The sequence below is a fragment of the Xiphophorus maculatus genome, chromosome 3 (assembly GCF_002775205.1).
Source record: "Xiphophorus maculatus strain JP 163 A chromosome 3, X_maculatus-5.0-male, whole genome shotgun sequence".
Lineage (NCBI taxonomy): Eukaryota > Metazoa > Chordata > Actinopteri > Cyprinodontiformes > Poeciliidae > Xiphophorus > Xiphophorus maculatus.
This window is the reverse complement of record NC_036445.1, coordinates 14,409,823-14,428,347: the sequence shown is the minus strand read 5'-3', so window position 1 is coordinate 14,428,347 and position 18,525 is coordinate 14,409,823. Positions and strand designations below refer to the sequence as shown.

Sequence of the window (18,525 nt, the reverse complement as noted above, 5' to 3'; positions counted from 1 at the left end):
GGACAGGACTCAACCTGTCCCAAAGCTTACCTCATTCACCGAGTCACAAGGAGGCAACTGAACTTGAAAAATTAACCAACCCAATAAACATGTTCTTGGCATCTTGACAACAACTGCTGAGACTCTGCATAACTGGTTTAGGTTGTTTTGCTCTTAGCATTTGGCCTCTGCTTTACTGTAATTTGAATTTTGAGAAATCTTGCAAACTAATCAGTTTCTTTTGTTCAGGAGGTGATGGATAAATTGCATGATGGAGGGTCGCAAGGTTATGGGGTGTTATGGAGTTCACAATCAGGTGGCAGAAGAAAAGCTGCTACAGTAATGACACCTAAGTTGTTGTGCATCCTAGGGTTAAATTCTTGTGCAGGATTAGTCACTGCCTCGCGGAGCTGCAGCCAGCTCCAGCGGTGTTTGGCACTGAATGATCGCTCTGTTGAAAAGAGGCTTAATCACGCAGCAACCTATGGCTTGTTGGATCAACAGTTTTCAGTCAGGTTTATAAGACCCACCTGGGGGATGAGCGGTGTTTTTGAGGTAACGCAGCAACCATGCACCTGTTAGAACCCAGCTTAATGAGGAAGCCATGCAATTGAATTTTTTTTTCTTGCTGTTCTGCTGTTTATGGATGTTCCTTCTGTTGTTAAAGTTATCACTGAAAAAGAACCTAGTTGCCTAACATAGCATCACAATGAATTAGGATATCATTTAAAAGTTTAGCTTTTTAAAAAAGTTATCTTTATCACTTTTGTGTAATTGAATAAATCAATTACACATTGATTTTGTTCAGTTTATTGAATTAATTTTGTTTATCTTGCAGCTAATGAAAGCGTCAAATTTAGCTTCATCATAAATTGTACATAAAAACAATTAAAATGATTTTAATAAAGAAACAACTGGCTAATAAAAATATTTCCATATTCTTGGCAGTACAGTCACTCTTGTGTTTGACTAACTGATCAGGACTTGATCTGCCTGTGGCTCTCAGGTGTTTAACAGCAGAATTTAGCATATGTGTTGATGGGTTTGGCATTTTGTATCGTCCTCTGGATTACATACCACAGGTTTTGGTCAAGTGGGTTAGCAGACTATAAAGCCGGGGCCACAGTCAGGTAAAGTCTGCACTTGCTATGGTCAGTTGTCAGGGGAGCGAATTGGCACCAAATTTGTTTGTGCGAAATGAGAGGAAGACTGGAGTTTGACCCAACTTTGGTAGCAATCAGACAAACATGATTGCATTTTTTGGGTGGATCAGTACCCAGTCGGCTAATGTGACTGGATAAAGAAGTCACAACCCAGCTGCAAACAGATGAAGAGAGAGGATGTGAACCAACTAATAAAACTTTTTGTAACTGAATCGCTATGAGCATAAGTGCACAACAGCACCAGGCATAAAACACATCATCAACTAACTTATTACAGTCACAGTGATTAAAAATAAAGGGATATCTGGAAAAAATATTTTTACTAAAACTAAATAAAACAAAGGGTCTTACTGAAATAATCATTCTCATGTTGAACATAAAGGTAATGAGAATTCATTCAACAATTTGACATTCCTGAATGAAGTTTCAATATAGCATTAAACTATTTATAATTCATTTGTAATGCTTGTTTACACAGTTCAGCCCAATCAATATATTGTTGATCTGTTTGTTTCTGTTCCCTCAAGCAGACTTTTCTTTTGTCACCCATTCTTTTCAAAATCAGTCAAGATTAGAAAAAATGTGTTAATGTCTTTCACAGCTTAATCTTAGTGATGTCATTAAAGCAGAAATTGGTACTTGGATGGTTGGTTTTTTACACCATTATTCTTTTGCAGTCTGGGATCATGATCCTCAAATTAAATGCAGTCTGTAATACTTTAGACCAAAGAACAGTTCAGTCCTCTTTGTTTATTTATTTTTTTTTTACTTTACTTTACCACTGCAGGCTTCCAACATTTTTCCTGGTTCAGAAATGGCTTGACATAAAAAATGCTTGTTCTAGCATTTCTTCTAAATACATCATGGATGTATCTTTGTGGTTGTTCTTGAAGCACTGAAATCGGCCATACTTTGTGCATCTGCCCCAAACTCTTGATTTCCCTTTATTTCTCAAAACTTAGGTTATCTTAGCCTCTTGTGCACCTTTTTACGTCATACTTTTTCTCTCCACTATGGTTCCCATTTACATGCTTGGATACAGTGCTCTGATCAGCCAATTTATTTAGAAATGACTTTCCTTGTATAAAGTGCCAGTGACTGTCTGCTGGACAACTGTCAAGTCAGCACCCTTTCCCAATGATTGGAGAACATTTCTGCATGTAAAATATATTTTTTTGTGTGTGTACGTAAGAGTTCATTTCAGCCTTTTACAGCTGAATGAGATGATCACCTATAAACACTTGAAATATCTGTTTAAGAAATCTAAAGTTTTTCCTTTTTTTTAAACTGACATTACACCACTACATTAACTTTTAAATTATTTGCTAATTCATTTAGATGCATTAGTCTCACCTTATTCTGTCTGCCACCTGTTTTTCAGGATTTACTCTGTACCCACTGAGCAGAACGAGAAAGAAACCATCTAGTTCCTGGCAGCGCAGCAGCTCTGCACCGTAAAGCCAAGTGAGGAGAACAGGCCGTTATCTCCCACTGACTCAGGACACCTGAACTCATTTGCACCTCAGCCTGCTTATCACTGTCCACTCTCTCACACATCCCCATAAACATATCTAACCTATGCAGTATGACTTTTTTTCTCTTTTTGCTGTAGTGCACCATTTTCTCTGGATCCCAGCTGTTTGTTCTCCATTTAGTTGGGGGTTTTTTTGGAAAGCATTCAAACCTTTTTTTTAATTGGATTCTGTTTGAAGAATCCAATTTAAAAGAGGAACGTGTGGCTTGCAGCTTCTTTTTGTTAAAATTAATGATTTAGCTCAGCCAAACCTCCCCTTTTTTTTTTCAAAAGCATAAAATGATTGACCACTTAAGCAGAGAAAACTGTAATTGTGTTTTGATTTGGTGCGTGTGGAACAGGCCTGTCTGTGAAATGGTCGTTGAGTGAGACAAACCATGCTAATCCGCGCTAAGCCAGCTGAATGCTCACTTACTTTCTCATTCACTTGTCTGACATCCTCTGTTCCTGGCCCAACGGGAGGCACTGTGAAGGCAAAACCGGCTCTTCATCTTTTTTTCCAAGGCGCAAAGTAAAAATAAGTGGATACACCAGCTGAGCACACCTTTCAGCTGTAAAATAATCAGCCGTCATAAATAATGTTTAGTTCCCTCCCTTCTTTGTTTTTGCAAAGTTTCTGTTAAGTCATGTAGATTGTAAATAGCTTTCAGAAACCTGCAGAGTGCAATTCCTGCACTGGGAGCAGAAAGGTTGCTGAGAGGGAGGGTAGAAAACTTAAGGTGGGATGATTTGGGAATTACGATTAATTATTTTTATTTTATTTTTTTATTTTTCTTGATGAAGGGGTGCTGGATTCACTCACATGACATCAATTACACTATATGCAGGAAAGCTTTCTGTCAGAAAATGTTTCAGATGAAGTGGGACAACCCCAAAACCCTTTGAAACAAATACTTAAAAATGTGTTGACTCAAAAAATCTATTTATTTCTAATAAATTGTGTCAACAAGAACACTGCGTATTAAAAAAAACTGTAAAAATGTATCTGGTGTTAGGCATCAGCTTAAGAAAAGATGCTTATGAATTGGTATAAAACAAATTATCCGATTGGTTCTAACTTCCTATATCTGAACACGCCTGCGTCATTTATTTCTGACTAGCCTTTAATGTGTCAGCATTTTATTGAGGCATAGCATAAACTGGAGTACAGAACATTTCATTTTTTTGCTAAGCATAATTTTATTTCCTGATTGTTTTATATGATACAAGGGTATTTTCTTCACATTTTATTTCCCTAAAATGTAGAAGAATGTTTCTATACACTTGCTACCAAATGCCTCTCTGATATTAACTCATTGGAGAGCCTCTTTGTTGTGACACTACTTATGTAACAAAATGCAATATGTGTAGCATTTAAGCTTTTTATCATTATTTTACAAGTAAACATCTGTCATCTAAAAATGTCTTGTGCATTAAATTTAACCCGTTATGACTGCCACAGTTTATCTGGAAGAACAAGGTTTCAAAACGCAATCAGTAGTAATTGATTTTTAAATAATGTTATGAAGCATTAGTTTATACAATTAGGATATGCTCAAGTGATAAAAGCATGCAGGTCATAAGGAGTTAAATTTAAATTGTATATATTTACTGGGTGATACGTGTCCATTTTTTTTTCTAAGAAAAAATGGTTTAAAGGGTCTTTTGTAAGGAATTCCCATGATTAGAGAGTAAGTCCTGTCTTAAATATGTATTAGTGTTATATCACAGCAATAAGTTTAAATTTGAACTTCATGTTAAATAATTGTATTTGTATATGCACTTTTTTATATGTATTTCTATGCCAAAGACATTTACTGGGGTATGCATTTAATTTCCAGAGCCTGTAATTGATGTATTATCAGCCAAGAATACCATAATCATTTTTGCACAGCTACAGACACTTTTGTTTGTTCTTTCAGTAATTAGAATGGGGAAACTGCTGTACATATAAAAAGATAAATGAACTCTGGATTTTTGCCTATTTTGACATTAAATATGCTAGAAAACCTACTTGCTGTCTATGTGTTTGCATAACTGAGTTACCATATGGATACAAAGTTATTCTGTCATCAGATTCTCTTTATTCTAGGGCTTTTCTCACAAACACACAACCTATAAGAGGCTTGGACACACTTGCTTAACGTTTTGGTGTTTTTGTTTTTTTGGAGTTTGCAGGACTGCCCAGCTTCAGTTTTAATTCTCGTATGTGAAAAAAATGTAAGATTCCTCGGTGTACAAATATGTTTATTCATGACCTTTAGTGATTGACTTTTTTTTATTTTTTTACAAAAATTTGTTTCATACAATTTGATGTAATTAAAGTCAGTGATCTTGTTCAGGACAATTTAATTTCCAGTACAGTTTATTTTATAGACATGAAAACAGATCCCAGGCTTTCCATTTATCAGCATGAGTCAATATTTGTTTGCTCAAACTTCCACCACAGTTACCAAGCAGTAAAATTAGCCTGTCAGTCTGCACACAAACGCGTTGCCAGGTGTTAGTGAAGTGTTTTTCTCTCTGACGGACTAAGTCGTTTGTAATTTCTTGAAACTTTCCATGGCTGCCATTGCTTGCACATCTTCTTATCCTTGGACAACACGGTATGATCTGAAAAATAAATACAAATACTCTGTGAACAAAAAATTATTGGAGCACCATTTACAGCAAGTACCGACATTTATTGAATAACATAAACAAAGTTATTTGCAGTGGGCAAGTTATTGTGTTTTGGTCACTGAACAGTTTAATCAGAACCCTTTTGATGCATAAATCATCACAGAGCTCTTTGCTGCATTCTGTTGAACTGTTGTCTAGAATGAAAGCTTGTGACATAAATAAAATATAGTATGCAAATAATTAGCCATTTAATTTATTTCACCAATTAATTATTTAATCATTATATGTGAGAAGTACTTATGAGCTGGTAATAGCTGTACCAAGATATTAAAGATAGTTCCTCAAAACTGTTTTTCCATCATACTACTTCCACAGTTCAATATTTGCATTACAAACTAAATTAACATATCAGCTTAGTCTCTCTTACTGTTTTTGTTTTTGTAGGTCTAAGCCCATGGATTTTTTTTTCTCAACTTGGACATCTTTTTACAAAACCTAAAGTGACTCATTGTGATGTTTTAGCATATGCATAGTTACAAATTAAACATGCCAACGTCTAAGTGTTATTGTTCGGAAGGCTGGGTACATTTCTTAATATAGGCTTTCTCCAACATAGGTGTAGATTTTTGAATTGGTTAAAAGCTCAAGGCCCTTACAGTTGGCCATCAGTTAAGAAGAGCACTATAATTTCTTGTCCTACCAGCATTGACAGTTTATCGTCTGTTGGTTAAGCCACAGACTCATTCCTTCCATGACTGGATGCACAGTGAGACTGTGCTTCTCTTAAAAACAACAGCTTACCAGGACAGTCTTGACTACAATCCAGTAGCAGGTGAACGTGTGAATAAATGGGTGAATGACTGAATATAGTGTTTTGAAGCCCTCTGGACTTGATAAAGTGATTGACAACTACAGGCTAAAGACAAAATAATGACATATGTTATATAATGTACATAAGTTTACCTGTGAAAATAAGTTAGCTGCTGCATGCTGGTTTTCTGATTTGATTGATTTTATGAGCTTATGTTCTACAGTTTTTGTCACAAATGTTGAAGTAAATGTTGTAAAGCCGTATATTATTTAAGAATCTTATCTTTTAACATGCTTAGACTAATTTGTGGCTGCTCTTTTTGTGATTTTACCACACTTGGAAAGGAGTTTTACAGATGCAAATGAGTTTTAACTAGCTCCAAGTAGAGGTTGCTGGTACAAATACTAACTTCGATGACCTCTTGTGACACTTGGGCAGCCGGCAGACCTTGCCACCTGTAGTCAAAAATAAGCAAAGTATTAAGAAAGCTTCTTGACTGTAAATGGGGATTATTACATATAAAAAAAATCAAACTTACAGCCAATGATCATAATTCCCATAACGAAGAGCACACTGGCAATGATCAGGCCAGCGTATCGCAGAGATTGATAATCTAAACAAGTGACATATATGTTAAAGCCCCTCTCATACAGACGCTAAGTACTTTCAGAAAAAAAGATACAGAAAAGAGCTTCCTTACTATAGGTGAAAGGTTCATCCCACTTTGGATCTATATGACACAAAAGGAAAGAGAAGAAGGATCTATTCAGGATTGAGTGAAGTCAGTTATAGTGCTGAACAGTACGCATTGACAGCAACAACAGCAACAAAAAAGCAGAACATCAATGGGGAGCAACTGTTAGCAATGCCATGATAGATCTGCTGGGTCAGGTGACATGTTGTAAATCTCATCTTTGGTAAACTGAAGCAGTGTAAGGGCATAAATATCTCATTTTACATAAAGTACAAGCAAGAATGAATCTTTAGGCAACAGGGTGGGTTTTGCTTAGGAGGCAGGGAATTGTGATAGTGTCAGCAAGCCAAGGGATGTTAAGACAATTACAATACCCATGGCATTCATGGGTAATTGTGTTGTAGGAAGGAAATTTAGTCACCCCAGACAGTTTTGTTTTTGGCCGTAGTTTTCTCTGTCGATGACACTGTGCAAGGTGGAAACAAAATGGAAAAAAACATTACATCATTTGACTTTTTAAAATCAACTCCCATTTCTATTTATTATTCATAGAGTCTAATATTTATAATATCCTTTTTATACTTTACTGGCTTAATTTTAACCATTGCATTTTTTCTTCCTCCAAGATTTGTTGATGCCTCATGCTCGCAACATCAATGCATCATTACTTCACCCAAGACTCTAGATACGTCCTCATGTCTAACTTCATTTTTAATTGAATGTTTCAATATATCAGTGAAATGAGTTTCACATGAAACTTATACAGAAGGCTTTTCATCCTTTCAGTATTTGTTACTGCAATTCTTTATTCCAGCCAGTGAGTCCAGCATTGTGAAAAAAAAAAACAAAACAACTACTGTATTTGCAAAGGAAATTGCAATTGCTTATTTAAATTTGTTGCGGTCTCAGTTTGTCAGCAAACTCAATGGCTCCACCAACTGTTCAAAGTTGAAGAAGTGGGATACCTGTAGCAGATGTGGGCTTTGTTTGAAGCTCTGTTGCCTTCTGAATGAAAGCTAAAAGGAATACGAACATGGAACAAAAAAAAAACATCAGTTTAGGCAAGAGTCCTAAATGTTGCATATAATTTGAATGGCACGCCACTCGCTGTGCTACCTGTTGTTCTTGTTGCGGATACGGTGGAGCTGACTGAAGTGTTCTGGGTGTTGTGCCCAGATGGGCTTTTCTCTGAGAGATTTTTCGGGGTGGTCTCAACATTTATGGTGGTTCTGTTTCCTGGTGGCACACACAGAAAAATCAACTGAGAATGTTAAATGAAACACAGAAGCTTTAATTACATAAATAGAGTGAATAGATAATTCTTCAAAAAACTAAGTACACTGAGTGATCTACAGAAGCATATTGTTGTCACTGAGGAAAATAAACTTTTGAACACTATTAAGTTATAATCTAATAATATATTGTAGAAATACATAGAATACACATGATTTTTGTAGCATATTTTCAACTAGATGGTGATGCGTTTAGGCTACTTTGACAGCAAGACTCAACAGTAGGATGCCGTAGGTATATCAGGTTCATTTGGAGTACATGTGGTAAGAAATGAATGGCTAAGATCATGGATAACCTGTTGTAGTGATACCTATGGAAATCATGCTGCAGGAGTCTATAAGCCACATAAAATTTGGTCCAGGATTTACATAAGCACATAACATCAACTTCCTCTTTTGCCTTTGCTCCAACACACTGGGGTCAAAAACTTTGAACAGATCTCATATTTTATGCTAGAGTCACATATTCATGTTAGACATTTCTAACGTGATGAAACATTTCATTTAGGATCTTTCTCAGTGTGCATACTGAAAATGTGGCAAAGCGTCACTAATTCCTGTACTTTAGCCATTGTACGAGCCTTCATTATACATGCACTAAAAAACTGCCAAATCTGCATAAAATTATCAAGTTTATACAAAGAACATCAAGGAGAAACTCTGGAAAGAAAGTTGGTGAGCTGTTTGTTTTAAATACCAGAATTTCTTTGGTTTGTAAAATCAAATCCCAATGAAACACATTGAAGTTTCTAGTTCTCATGAGTCAAAATAAGGAACATTTTAAGAAATATCAGGGGGGGTTTGTAAGGCACTGTAATGACACCCTGAACAACAACCACAAAATAAACATAAGCTTTGGATTTATTTATTTTATACTTTACTTTATACACCCTAAACATTTGAAAACACAAGAAAAAAAATGCCATTCAATTAGGGCAAACAGTAGATGTGTTTATTGTCATTAGTCAGAAAATGGTTGCAAGAAAGTAGCTCCTTTCTAAACTTGCTTAGAGAGCTGCAGCAAAGACTGACATCTCGGGGTCGGCAAATCTGCTTGAGAAAATGATTTTTGAAACATTGTAGTATGTCTTAAATCAGGGGTATCAAAAACTGTGGAGGGTGCTGTAGATAGAGACAGCCAGAAGGAAGTGTCTTACCAGTGGGAGTCGTAGGTTTGGTGGGAGACATTCTTTGATCTGAGGGAGTTTGACTCTGGGCCCATGACACTGTGGAGAGAAATAAATGCATTTTTAATCACCAAACAGAAAAAAAAATGGAGTCAGATGAAACAGTGGACTTTCACAGGAAGAACAAAGCCCAGTGTTGTTTATGAGTTTCTCTAACAAACTGTCACGTATTTCTTGGCTGAGGCCAAACTTCAGAATATGAAGTAGAGGGAGCCCTGCAGATCCACTGAGCATGTCACAGTGGCAGTCCTGTCAGTGAATGGGGCTGTGAGGCAACCTCCAAATACAACAGAGTCAGATTGTTGAGTGAGACCACGGGACAGAGCGGCCCATTGTCTGTGTGCTCACTCAGCACCTTCCAATTAGTAATTAAGTTACACAAAACTTCTGCTTTGTGGGGGCAGTGCATTGATTTTGACTAATTACATGAACTGGTAAAAACTGGCTGGATTAAATGTGTAATTTAATATTTAAAAATGTGTTTGAATGTTTTTAATGAGCAGTTTGTATGCAATCATGAGTAGTTGAAGAGCATTGTCTCAACAGTTTCCGTAAATTTCTCTTGCAGTTTCAGTTTCAGCTGTTTTAGTCCTGCTAACTGTGTAAATGTAGACTTGCAGCATTGTCACACTTCTGAATATTTAATCTTCTTTTTTGATATATAATCCCAATTTATAGTTTAATTATTTCTGATCTACACATCAGCCTTCTAACATGATGGATTACCATTTAGAATATGGAACAATTTTTTCCAGGCCTCCAGGGAAGTTGGCCTGACTGCAATTCTGGTCTCAAGAGGAATTAAAAATCATATGTCCTTGCTTTTTTGGGACATTGTTTCCACCAGTAACACCAGCTTCATTTATGTGGTTCACTGAATTATTTATTCACCTTCACACAGAGTCTGAGCTTACAGTAATAGATTAGGAATTTTGAATAAAACAGCCCAACATAAATGGCAATTATGCAACTCAGTCTGTGGAATATGATGGCTTGTTTAAGCAACCCAATGCTAGGGGTAATAAACATAGCTAATGCTAATGTAGAGAATAATGCAAGACAATATCAGGACCCTTCAAATCAAATGTTTATCACATATGCATTTTGACAAAAACATGTCACTTAGCTTTTAAAGTTACAAGTGATTTAAGTGTATGATTATATATTATGAGTGTAAAGAGATAGCAAGAGATGTCAATATTTGATGCCCTGAAATTTCACAATGGCTAATTGCAACCCATGTCATAACAACCAGTTGAGCAATCAGGTGTTGACTAAGTCTCAAATGAGTATTCAGAAGAGCATTTGTTGAGAATGTGCAAAAAAATTAAGACCCTCATGGATTCCCCTTCTAAACCAGCCTACAGTGACTTGACACAGAGAACCGCGATGTAAGATACCAACTCGTAAAAATGAGAAATCACATCTTGCTATTAGCTTCTATGCTAAGGTGGCATCTGAAACTCCTTTTATGGACTACATTAAATAACAATTTCACACTTTTTCAAGGAATCTGGTTTGCAATTGATAATCTTTAATTACAAAGTGCCTTTCTGAAATCTGAACTGAATAATTCCACAGTGAATAAAAAGCCAAGTTTGAGATTTATGAAATCTAGCTGCAAAGTCATTTTCCACAGGGGAGGCTGTCTACAGAAAAGTGTGGCGCACTCCATGAGCGTATAATTTACCTATATGCCATACCAATTAATGGCTATGAGATATACTGAAGTGGGAGGTGTGTCCCCAGGTGCCGCAGACCACCTGTGGACACACCTTTCACGTGTGTGAAAGGGCATACAGACATTCCGCAACCACATGGCCGCACATCAACTGTTTGACTTTGGATGAAGTAAGAGAGAGCCTTTAATCAAGTTAAAGGCATGTTGACATTAGAACCACCTAACAGTGAGACAAACAGAAACAACAACAACAACAACAAAAAACGCTTAAAACCTGGACTAAAATATTTTACATTGATTGTAGATCCTTTAAAACACAGTTTGTGATTTGTGAGAAGTGTGTGGATGTGTTGAAATAAGGAAGTTCATGAATGGGATTTAACTTTTTTGATGAACTTTAAACTAAACAACATTGTTTTTTATATGATGAACAAAGCACAACTCTCCTTGGAATAAATAAAAGGACCTTTATTCTTGGAGCTCAATACACAAAGTTGTGCAGGAAAGAGGTACCACACTCCCCCAACACGCAAGGCAGAAGAGCAATTCAGACTGTTTTACAAGTGGGAGGTATGAGGATACATGTTAGTTATCATTTTTACCTGGTACTAAACATAATATTATCCAATGGCTTTGCCCTTGCCATCGAAATACAGAATATGCTTTGATGTTTCCTTAACCTTTTTCTGTTGTTACTTTGGAGTAGCTGCAGGTACGGGCTTGGATCAGCTGTGGATTTGCAGGTAGAGCTAAATTTAGCTCAAATAACAGCCCAGATGTCTTCACCACAGTGTTGATTTTGTCATTTGATGTGTTTTAAAAGAATCACAATTTAATAAAAAAGTAACTCCACTTTTTTAGTTCTTTAAGAGTAGCTGCAATTAAAAATCTGAATAAGAAATTCTCCATCAAAAATTTAGACTTGGCTTGCTCTCTCAAAAACTAATAAAAATGTGTAAGAGGATGAGATGAGCTATATTCAGAGTTCGGCCACTGAAATCCATTTATTGTGTAAAAATAACAGTGCAATAGAATTAAACAGATTTAAAGTAAGCCTGTAAGGTCCAGGTTTGAGGAAATTGAACGTTGTTCAGAGTACTTTGGTGGTAAACTAAGATCAGAAATGAATTACGTTTTAACCTGTGGATCTAAACTTAGAATTAGCTTTTAGGTTGAATTGTTTACAAAATCGTTATTTCTGAAAAGAATAAAAAATGTGTAGATTCCCCCCCAAAACAATCATAAAATCTTGTCTGGTTCTCAAAAACCCAATATAATGTAACGTCTCATCTTCTGAGCAACATGTTTTGTGACACCTCTAAATATATGGACATTGTTTTAACAAATGACATCAAACTGACTATTCAGACTTTCAAAACTGTAAAAACAATACAAAGCTAAACAAAATGGAAATCTACATTTTAAAGTCAGTTGCTTAATACGGTTGTTGCATGTAATTGAATCCAGTTCATTTCATTTCAAACCCAGTTCACATATTAATTTACCATAAGCAAATTTAGTACCCAGGGGATTTCTGCACTCACCTTCTGACATGACAAACAGAAGACATATCAGCGCAGCCTTGTAAATCTGAAAGAAACAGACATTTTGTAGAGATGATGATTCATAAAGAAGGCATAAGAAGGTGAAGCAAGATGAATGTTAGAAGGAATAATCCAAGAAATAAGAAATATAAGTATAATTTTAAACAGGTAGCTGAGATCTATTATTTTAAAAGAAATGGTACAAAATACTTATTCATGTGTAAACAGAAAACCTTTTTCAATTGACCTTTTGGTCACTTTGAGCATTCAACGGCAAGACAATGTGCATAATGTGAATATGCCCAGCATCCAATGAAAGGTCTGTCTAAATGATGATTGCAATGACACTGGAAGAAGATGTGCAGTTACTGTTCACCAGACAGGAAGCCATGGCTTTTAAGCTCAGCACCACATGGCCACTTATGCTTCCTTCCTCTTCCTCTCTTGGTCCCTGAACATCATTATTCACACTCTTTAAACAGTGTGAGAGAAAACAGATCCCTACTTCTAAAATCAAACTGTGAGAAACTTGTTTTTGTTTGTCAAAACGGAGTGACTGAGGAGACATATTGTGTACACAACCCTCCCACATGTATCCTTGTTGCACTTTGTGGCACCGTAGGAATTACTGTATCGTAGTTTTAAAGCTGTCACCAATTAAAAGTTGGCATCACAAGATGTGTTGAAAATATTTTTAACATAATGGAGACCCTGAGTCTGAGAGTAGACATCTTCCTCCCCCTCAACATACTGCCTTGGAAATAAAAAAAAAAGCTTTCCATTACATTTGTCTGTCAAACAGGTAAAAAACAAACAAACAAACAAAAAAAAAAACAGGACTAGTAACAAGTGGAGGTCCAGGCCAGAGACCAGTTTTGAATCTCCTCCCCTTCAGAAAATGAAATTTCAATCTTTGACCGATCCTGGTGGCATCTCATCCCCTGGGACGGACACAGCATGGCAGGTGAGCATCCGTGTACGTCATGAGCTTTGACAGCTAAGATTAGCAGGTCGTGCCAATCTTCATTTCACTTCAGAGCATATGTCAGGATGAGGCCTGTATCCCCTGGGCTGTACAGGCGTCTCTCGCTTCCCCTGGGCCGACCCGCCTGCCTGTTTGTCACATCTAGCTCTCTCCCTCACTCTCTGGTTTGTCTGTTCATCCATTTGTCTGTCAACCCCCATCAGTCTCTTTTGACTCGGCTTCACCCAAAATCAGCCCTGAGCATTTAGATATTTAGTCTTTAATCTAGACTATTATGCTTACCTTATTGTCCATCCTGAAAGGGGTTTGGTTCCAGGGATGGGTCCAAAGCTTCATCATCCACAGTGCTTTCCTCTGTAAAATGACCTCTTGACAGGCGGGTAAAAAAAAAAAAAAAACTGTTAAAAAGGCCACACCCATGTTGCTCACCACAACCACTTCCGCATCCAGAGACTTTGTCTCTCTCACCCACTCTTCTTCCATCTGCTCACTGAAGCAGGTTTTTCACTTTTACTCTCATCTCTTTGTGCAGTACTGTTTTCCCTCAGCATTGTGGATTCTCTTCACATTTCAAACCACCCTCTCTAATTAACGCTTTTCAACTGAACTACCAGTGTCAATATCAGTAGCTCACAAAAAGGAATAAACATCCTTGTAATGAGGAAATGTATTAATATGAGGATAAATAAACATCATAATTATACAGTTTATTGATCTACATAGTTAATGTAGTATATCCTCCCCTGTAACGTCATGGCATCAAGACGCGACTGCCTTTGAGCACAAAGTTTTATGAAAGCTTTCATAGAAGTAATTCTGCCTACATTTTGTTGCTTTTCTTCATATAGGAGTTAGATACATCAACAGAGTTTATTAGAAAAAACTATTTAGTCAAAGGTAATATAGTACAAATATACATTCTTCCAGTTTATCATAATCAGATGAAGGTTAAAGCCATTCTTACCACCTGGTTTACTTGCTTTTCCCCCCCGACAAAATAGTTAAGCCACTATCACAAGACATTCACAAGAAAAGAGGTAGTAATTGTGATCCAACTGCATTACTCAACTGAGAGGCACAAACATAGGCTGTTACAGTAAACAAAGGCTGCAATTCATCTACATGAGTAAAGCACAGCCTTTGTCCCTCAGAGTGGGAGCAATTTGTACCCAGCTTACAAACTTCCAGTCTTTATAAGAATGTCAACTTAAACTATAATAATTCTCCACCTGTAAACATATTGTGAAAATTATTTATCCCTTACAGATCCTTTTTTTTTTTTTTGCTTGTACCTCATATTTAGTTATTTGTGATAATCAAAAACATGTTTTTGTGGCAGAAAGATGTCCTAGGTTAAAACAAAATGTGGTTTTCATGTGATGATATGTGGTTATGCCTCCCCATGGCAGCAAGTGCCACAGATTTTATTTTGAAAAAAAAAAAATTATATAAAACAATGTGATTTTATTTTGAAAAAAAAAAAAATTATATAAAACAATGTGACTATTTGGTCAAAATATTGTTCTGTTCACAGCTGACAATGTTCAAAACCTTCCTTAAGGTTTCTAACAATCAGGAACCATAAGGAAGCCTGGAATGAAATTTGAGATCACATAAGTCTTAAAACAGCATACTCTACATTATGCAGCCAACAAAACAGGGTTGGATTCAGAAAGATAGTCCCTGAGAGCAAGGCATTGCCAAACCACGTTTTGCATGTATTTCCGTAGCTTGGCTATGGAAGAGGGAAGTAGGGTTGCTTCTTCCTCACATAACGTGTGAAACTTCTGTATATTCTGTATATTCTGCAAAACGGAAGTTACATAAATACAATGAGGTCAATTAAGCAACTATAATCCTTTATCAGATACACTGTAGAACATATTCTGCTTCCACAACTTAGCTTATAAAAGTGACCTTTTACAAAAAGGTCACTTTTTTGTAAAAGCTATCTTTTATAAAAACTATCTTTTGGTAAAAGCAATCCTTTTTCTTTTTTTTTACAAAAAGATAGCATTTATATTTAAAAAAAATACATCTTAAAACTAACAAGCCATTTTTTCACCTGAATTGCTGTTTACTGGACATGGTCTTTCTTTGATGAAGCTTGACAACGGCCATGTGTTTGGCTTATTTGCCAGCTTTGTTAACATGCATATACTGTACCTAATCAATTGTCTGGGCAGTGTACATGTGTTAAAGTGTATTTGTGCTTTTCTAGGTTATTCTTTTTTAAAGCACAATCAATTTATCTGGAAGAGAGTGGGTGCCTGGCCTACATTTTCCCTTGTAGAGGCTAAAGGATAACACAACTTCAGGTAGCAGGAAGTAGATTGTATCTTTGATAGGGATGCTAACAAAATGTTATCAGCTTTAGCAATATGAATGGATAACATAAATAAAAATAAAAAATTGCAATTGAATCTACAAGCTAGCTGCTACATTGCATCTAGTTGTGCAACAATGGACCAACATTAAAGTTGTAACTCATATTTTCTAAGTCTCTTCAAACAGCCATCATGGATTGAGATTAGAAGATTCTCCGGTAGCAGTCAGTCTAATAATGAATCTGAAGAGGCTTCTGACTGAAGACTCTTGCTATGACAGTCTTCTGACTGTCATGACTTGCTAACAGCACAACTGAAGAATTATAGAGATGTTACAAAAGTTGTAGTTTAAAGGTTCCCTGAGCTATTTCATGCAGAAACCATTTAAGTTTCTGCAGAATTATTCCATCTAGTGTTGTGCAAATTAAAATACTGATGCTTTTGAGGATGTTGCTTTTACGGTACTAACATGATAAAGGTTGCATTAACAATAACTACCTTCACAACTCACAGGTTGTGAAGGTGTGGTAAATATTAAAGCCAAACACTGTACAGCTGGAAACCTGCTGATATTAACTGACTCATTTTCATTTGTCTAATTGGTAATGCAAGATGCACCCATGTTATCTTCCCTGCAGATAAAATCCTTCCCCATTATGTGTTTGTGTGCAATGCATTATTGTGTTAAGTTCTAATAAAAACAATATTGAATTTTTGGACACAATAGAAAATGGTAAACTTAGCTCAGAAAGGGCATTAAGAATACACCGTACACAGAGTGAAACATGGTGTTGGAATATTCATTCTCTGGGATTACATTTCTTCAAGTAGAACTAATTTTTTGTTCAGATGAATGAAATCATGAGCAAGTCTGAAAACTGGTAAATTATTATTCAAAACCTGTGGTACCTGCTGCAAAGCCAAACAAATAAGGAGGGACTTCTTTTCCTAGCACTTTTCTAAGCATATGCCTAAAGTCTTTAAAAAAAAAAAACTTCAACAGAAGAAAAAGTAATTTTATAAAGTCTTGCCTTAATTCAGAATTAAATCTGAAGAGTTTTTTCAACAGATGTCCTCACAATAGCAAAACAGGAAACATCTTTTAATGTAAACATTATGAAAAGCTAACAAAGCATTGTTTTTATCTTTCAAAGACTACAGATGCATGAATTCATTTGTAGTATTTGATCCACACCAAAAGTACCCAGATGCATAGTACAGTTAATGAGATCATTAAATTAATTTCCAACTGGATCCAGTTGAATAATACATGCAATAGCCAAAACGTACATCTATTTAGCATGACTTTACTATATCATCAACAGGTTGCACTAGCCACTAAAGTTACATAGATACTTTTTGGAAAGGGATTATTTAATCATACACAATCACATGGAAAAAATAACCTTAGACCTTAGGTAATTAAATAATGTTAATTTTTTCTCTTTTGGTTTAATTTTCCCCTCTCAAAGATTCTCTGAGCTCCCTTGAGATTCTCCTGGAAGCAACATATCAAAATGTTCATGAGGCGAGTAAGGAAAAATAGAAGGTGACATGCAGTATTGAGCTGTCAAGCTTTCAGTCTAGCAGATTGCTGTTCGTGGCTGAGCTGAAACGAAGCATTATGAACAGGCTTTGGTATGAAAACAGAGCTCAGTTAGACAGGAACTTAAACAATTGTTCAGTAATGAGACAAACGCACCTTGACGGCTCATAATGGAGAATAGCAAGTCTGGGAAAGAGTGCTCAGTGAGAAATATTGAGATGTATCTCCAGGCATTCAAACCCCACTAAGGAAATTTGTGGGTTTTGCAGATTTAAATTGCATCTTGCATCCTGTAGGTAAATATTTTCATTGAAAGAATGCATTGATTTTTGTTAGAGCCCTGCGGGGCTTTTCAGTCAAAGAGAAAAATATATGCAGCGCGTAATGTACAGCAACACTGCTGTGATGAATACTTTATAGAATAAAGGCGGACATGACATGAAGACAGGTAAGAGCTTGAAACTTCGTGTTTGTGCACACAATCTTAGCCAATAAGGGTGATGCTGATTCTGATCTGCTAAAGGCAAGTAAGTATTCAGCGTATTCAGCCAATGATCTGCGGCTTAACAGCTTCATCTTACGCCTAAACTGCTAAGTTATAGTCACTGATACAGGAAGTAAGCATGTATGTGATACATATTCGAATTACAACCAGTCAATAAATGTAAAAATATTCATATTAATGTTTTCAATTTGCGTTGAGCATAATGCTACTTTTAAATATTAAAGTAGGCGACATGTTATTACAACTCCTCCACTTCTTCTCTTAATTTGTAAACCCTTTTCAAAACCATCAAGCTTTCTTCCACTTATTGATTTATTAGATACAATTCCAGTAAAATAAACACTAATTTGTGGTTACGTAATAGCAAAATATGAAAAATCTAAAATATTTTTGCATGGAACTGTGGGTACAACAAATTATTGCAAATGTCTGAGCAGTATTGGATAGAGCAAGGTAAACCATCACCAGGGTACGATAGTAGTTTGAACAATTATGCCAAAAGGGTTTTTATTCAAATATGCACATATTTTCTTAATATGTGTGATTCTGCAGGTCTTCAAAAGGAACTTGGTGTAAAATACAATTTTATACTAAAATTATTTGAACAAGTCCAGACTCACAAACTGATTTCTGACTTGAATTTTTACATTGTTTATATTTCATATGAGAAGATTAT

General features: G+C 36.0%; 1 protein-coding gene across 2 annotated transcripts; it reads right to left on the bottom strand.

The window, feature by feature from the left end:
- Positions 1-4,885: 4,885 nt before the first annotated feature.
- LOC102234860 (FXYD domain-containing ion transport regulator 5-like) lies at positions 4,886-14,542 on the bottom strand. Of its 2 annotated transcripts, none has more exons than XM_005798420.3 (11): positions 14,436-14,542; positions 13,754-13,839; positions 12,487-12,532; positions 9,232-9,300; positions 7,899-8,018; positions 7,748-7,798; positions 7,204-7,248; positions 6,789-6,818; positions 6,627-6,701; positions 6,498-6,543; positions 4,886-5,268 (listed from the first exon to the last, which is right to left on the bottom strand). In XM_005798420.3, the coding sequence occupies exons 2-11, from the start codon at positions 13,808-13,810 to the stop codon at positions 5,244-5,246; spliced, it is 564 nt and encodes a 187-aa protein (XP_005798477.1). In that variant the 5' UTR covers positions 13,811-13,839; positions 14,436-14,542; the 3' UTR covers positions 4,886-5,243. The 2 variants fall into 2 exon arrangements, with proteins under 2 accessions (XP_005798477.1, XP_023186478.1); XM_023330710.1 differs by having other exon boundaries at positions 14,439-14,511.
- Positions 14,543-18,525: the final 3,983 nt, after the last annotated feature.

Bases quoted from the DNA above. Each gene is read 5' to 3' on its own strand.
- LOC102234860 (XM_005798420.3), bottom strand. From the start codon at position 13,810: ATGATGAAGCTTTGGACCCATCCCTGGAACCAAACCCCTTTCAGGATG. The intron at 7,799-7,898 runs GTAGCACAGCGA...TATTCCTTTTAG, and splicing joins ATCCGCAACAAGAACAACAG to CTTTCATTCAGAAGGCAACA. The intron at 5,269-6,497 runs GTTAGTATTTGT...TTTATTTTTCAG, and splicing joins TGTCACAAGAGGTCATCGAA to ATCATACCGTGTTGTCCAAG.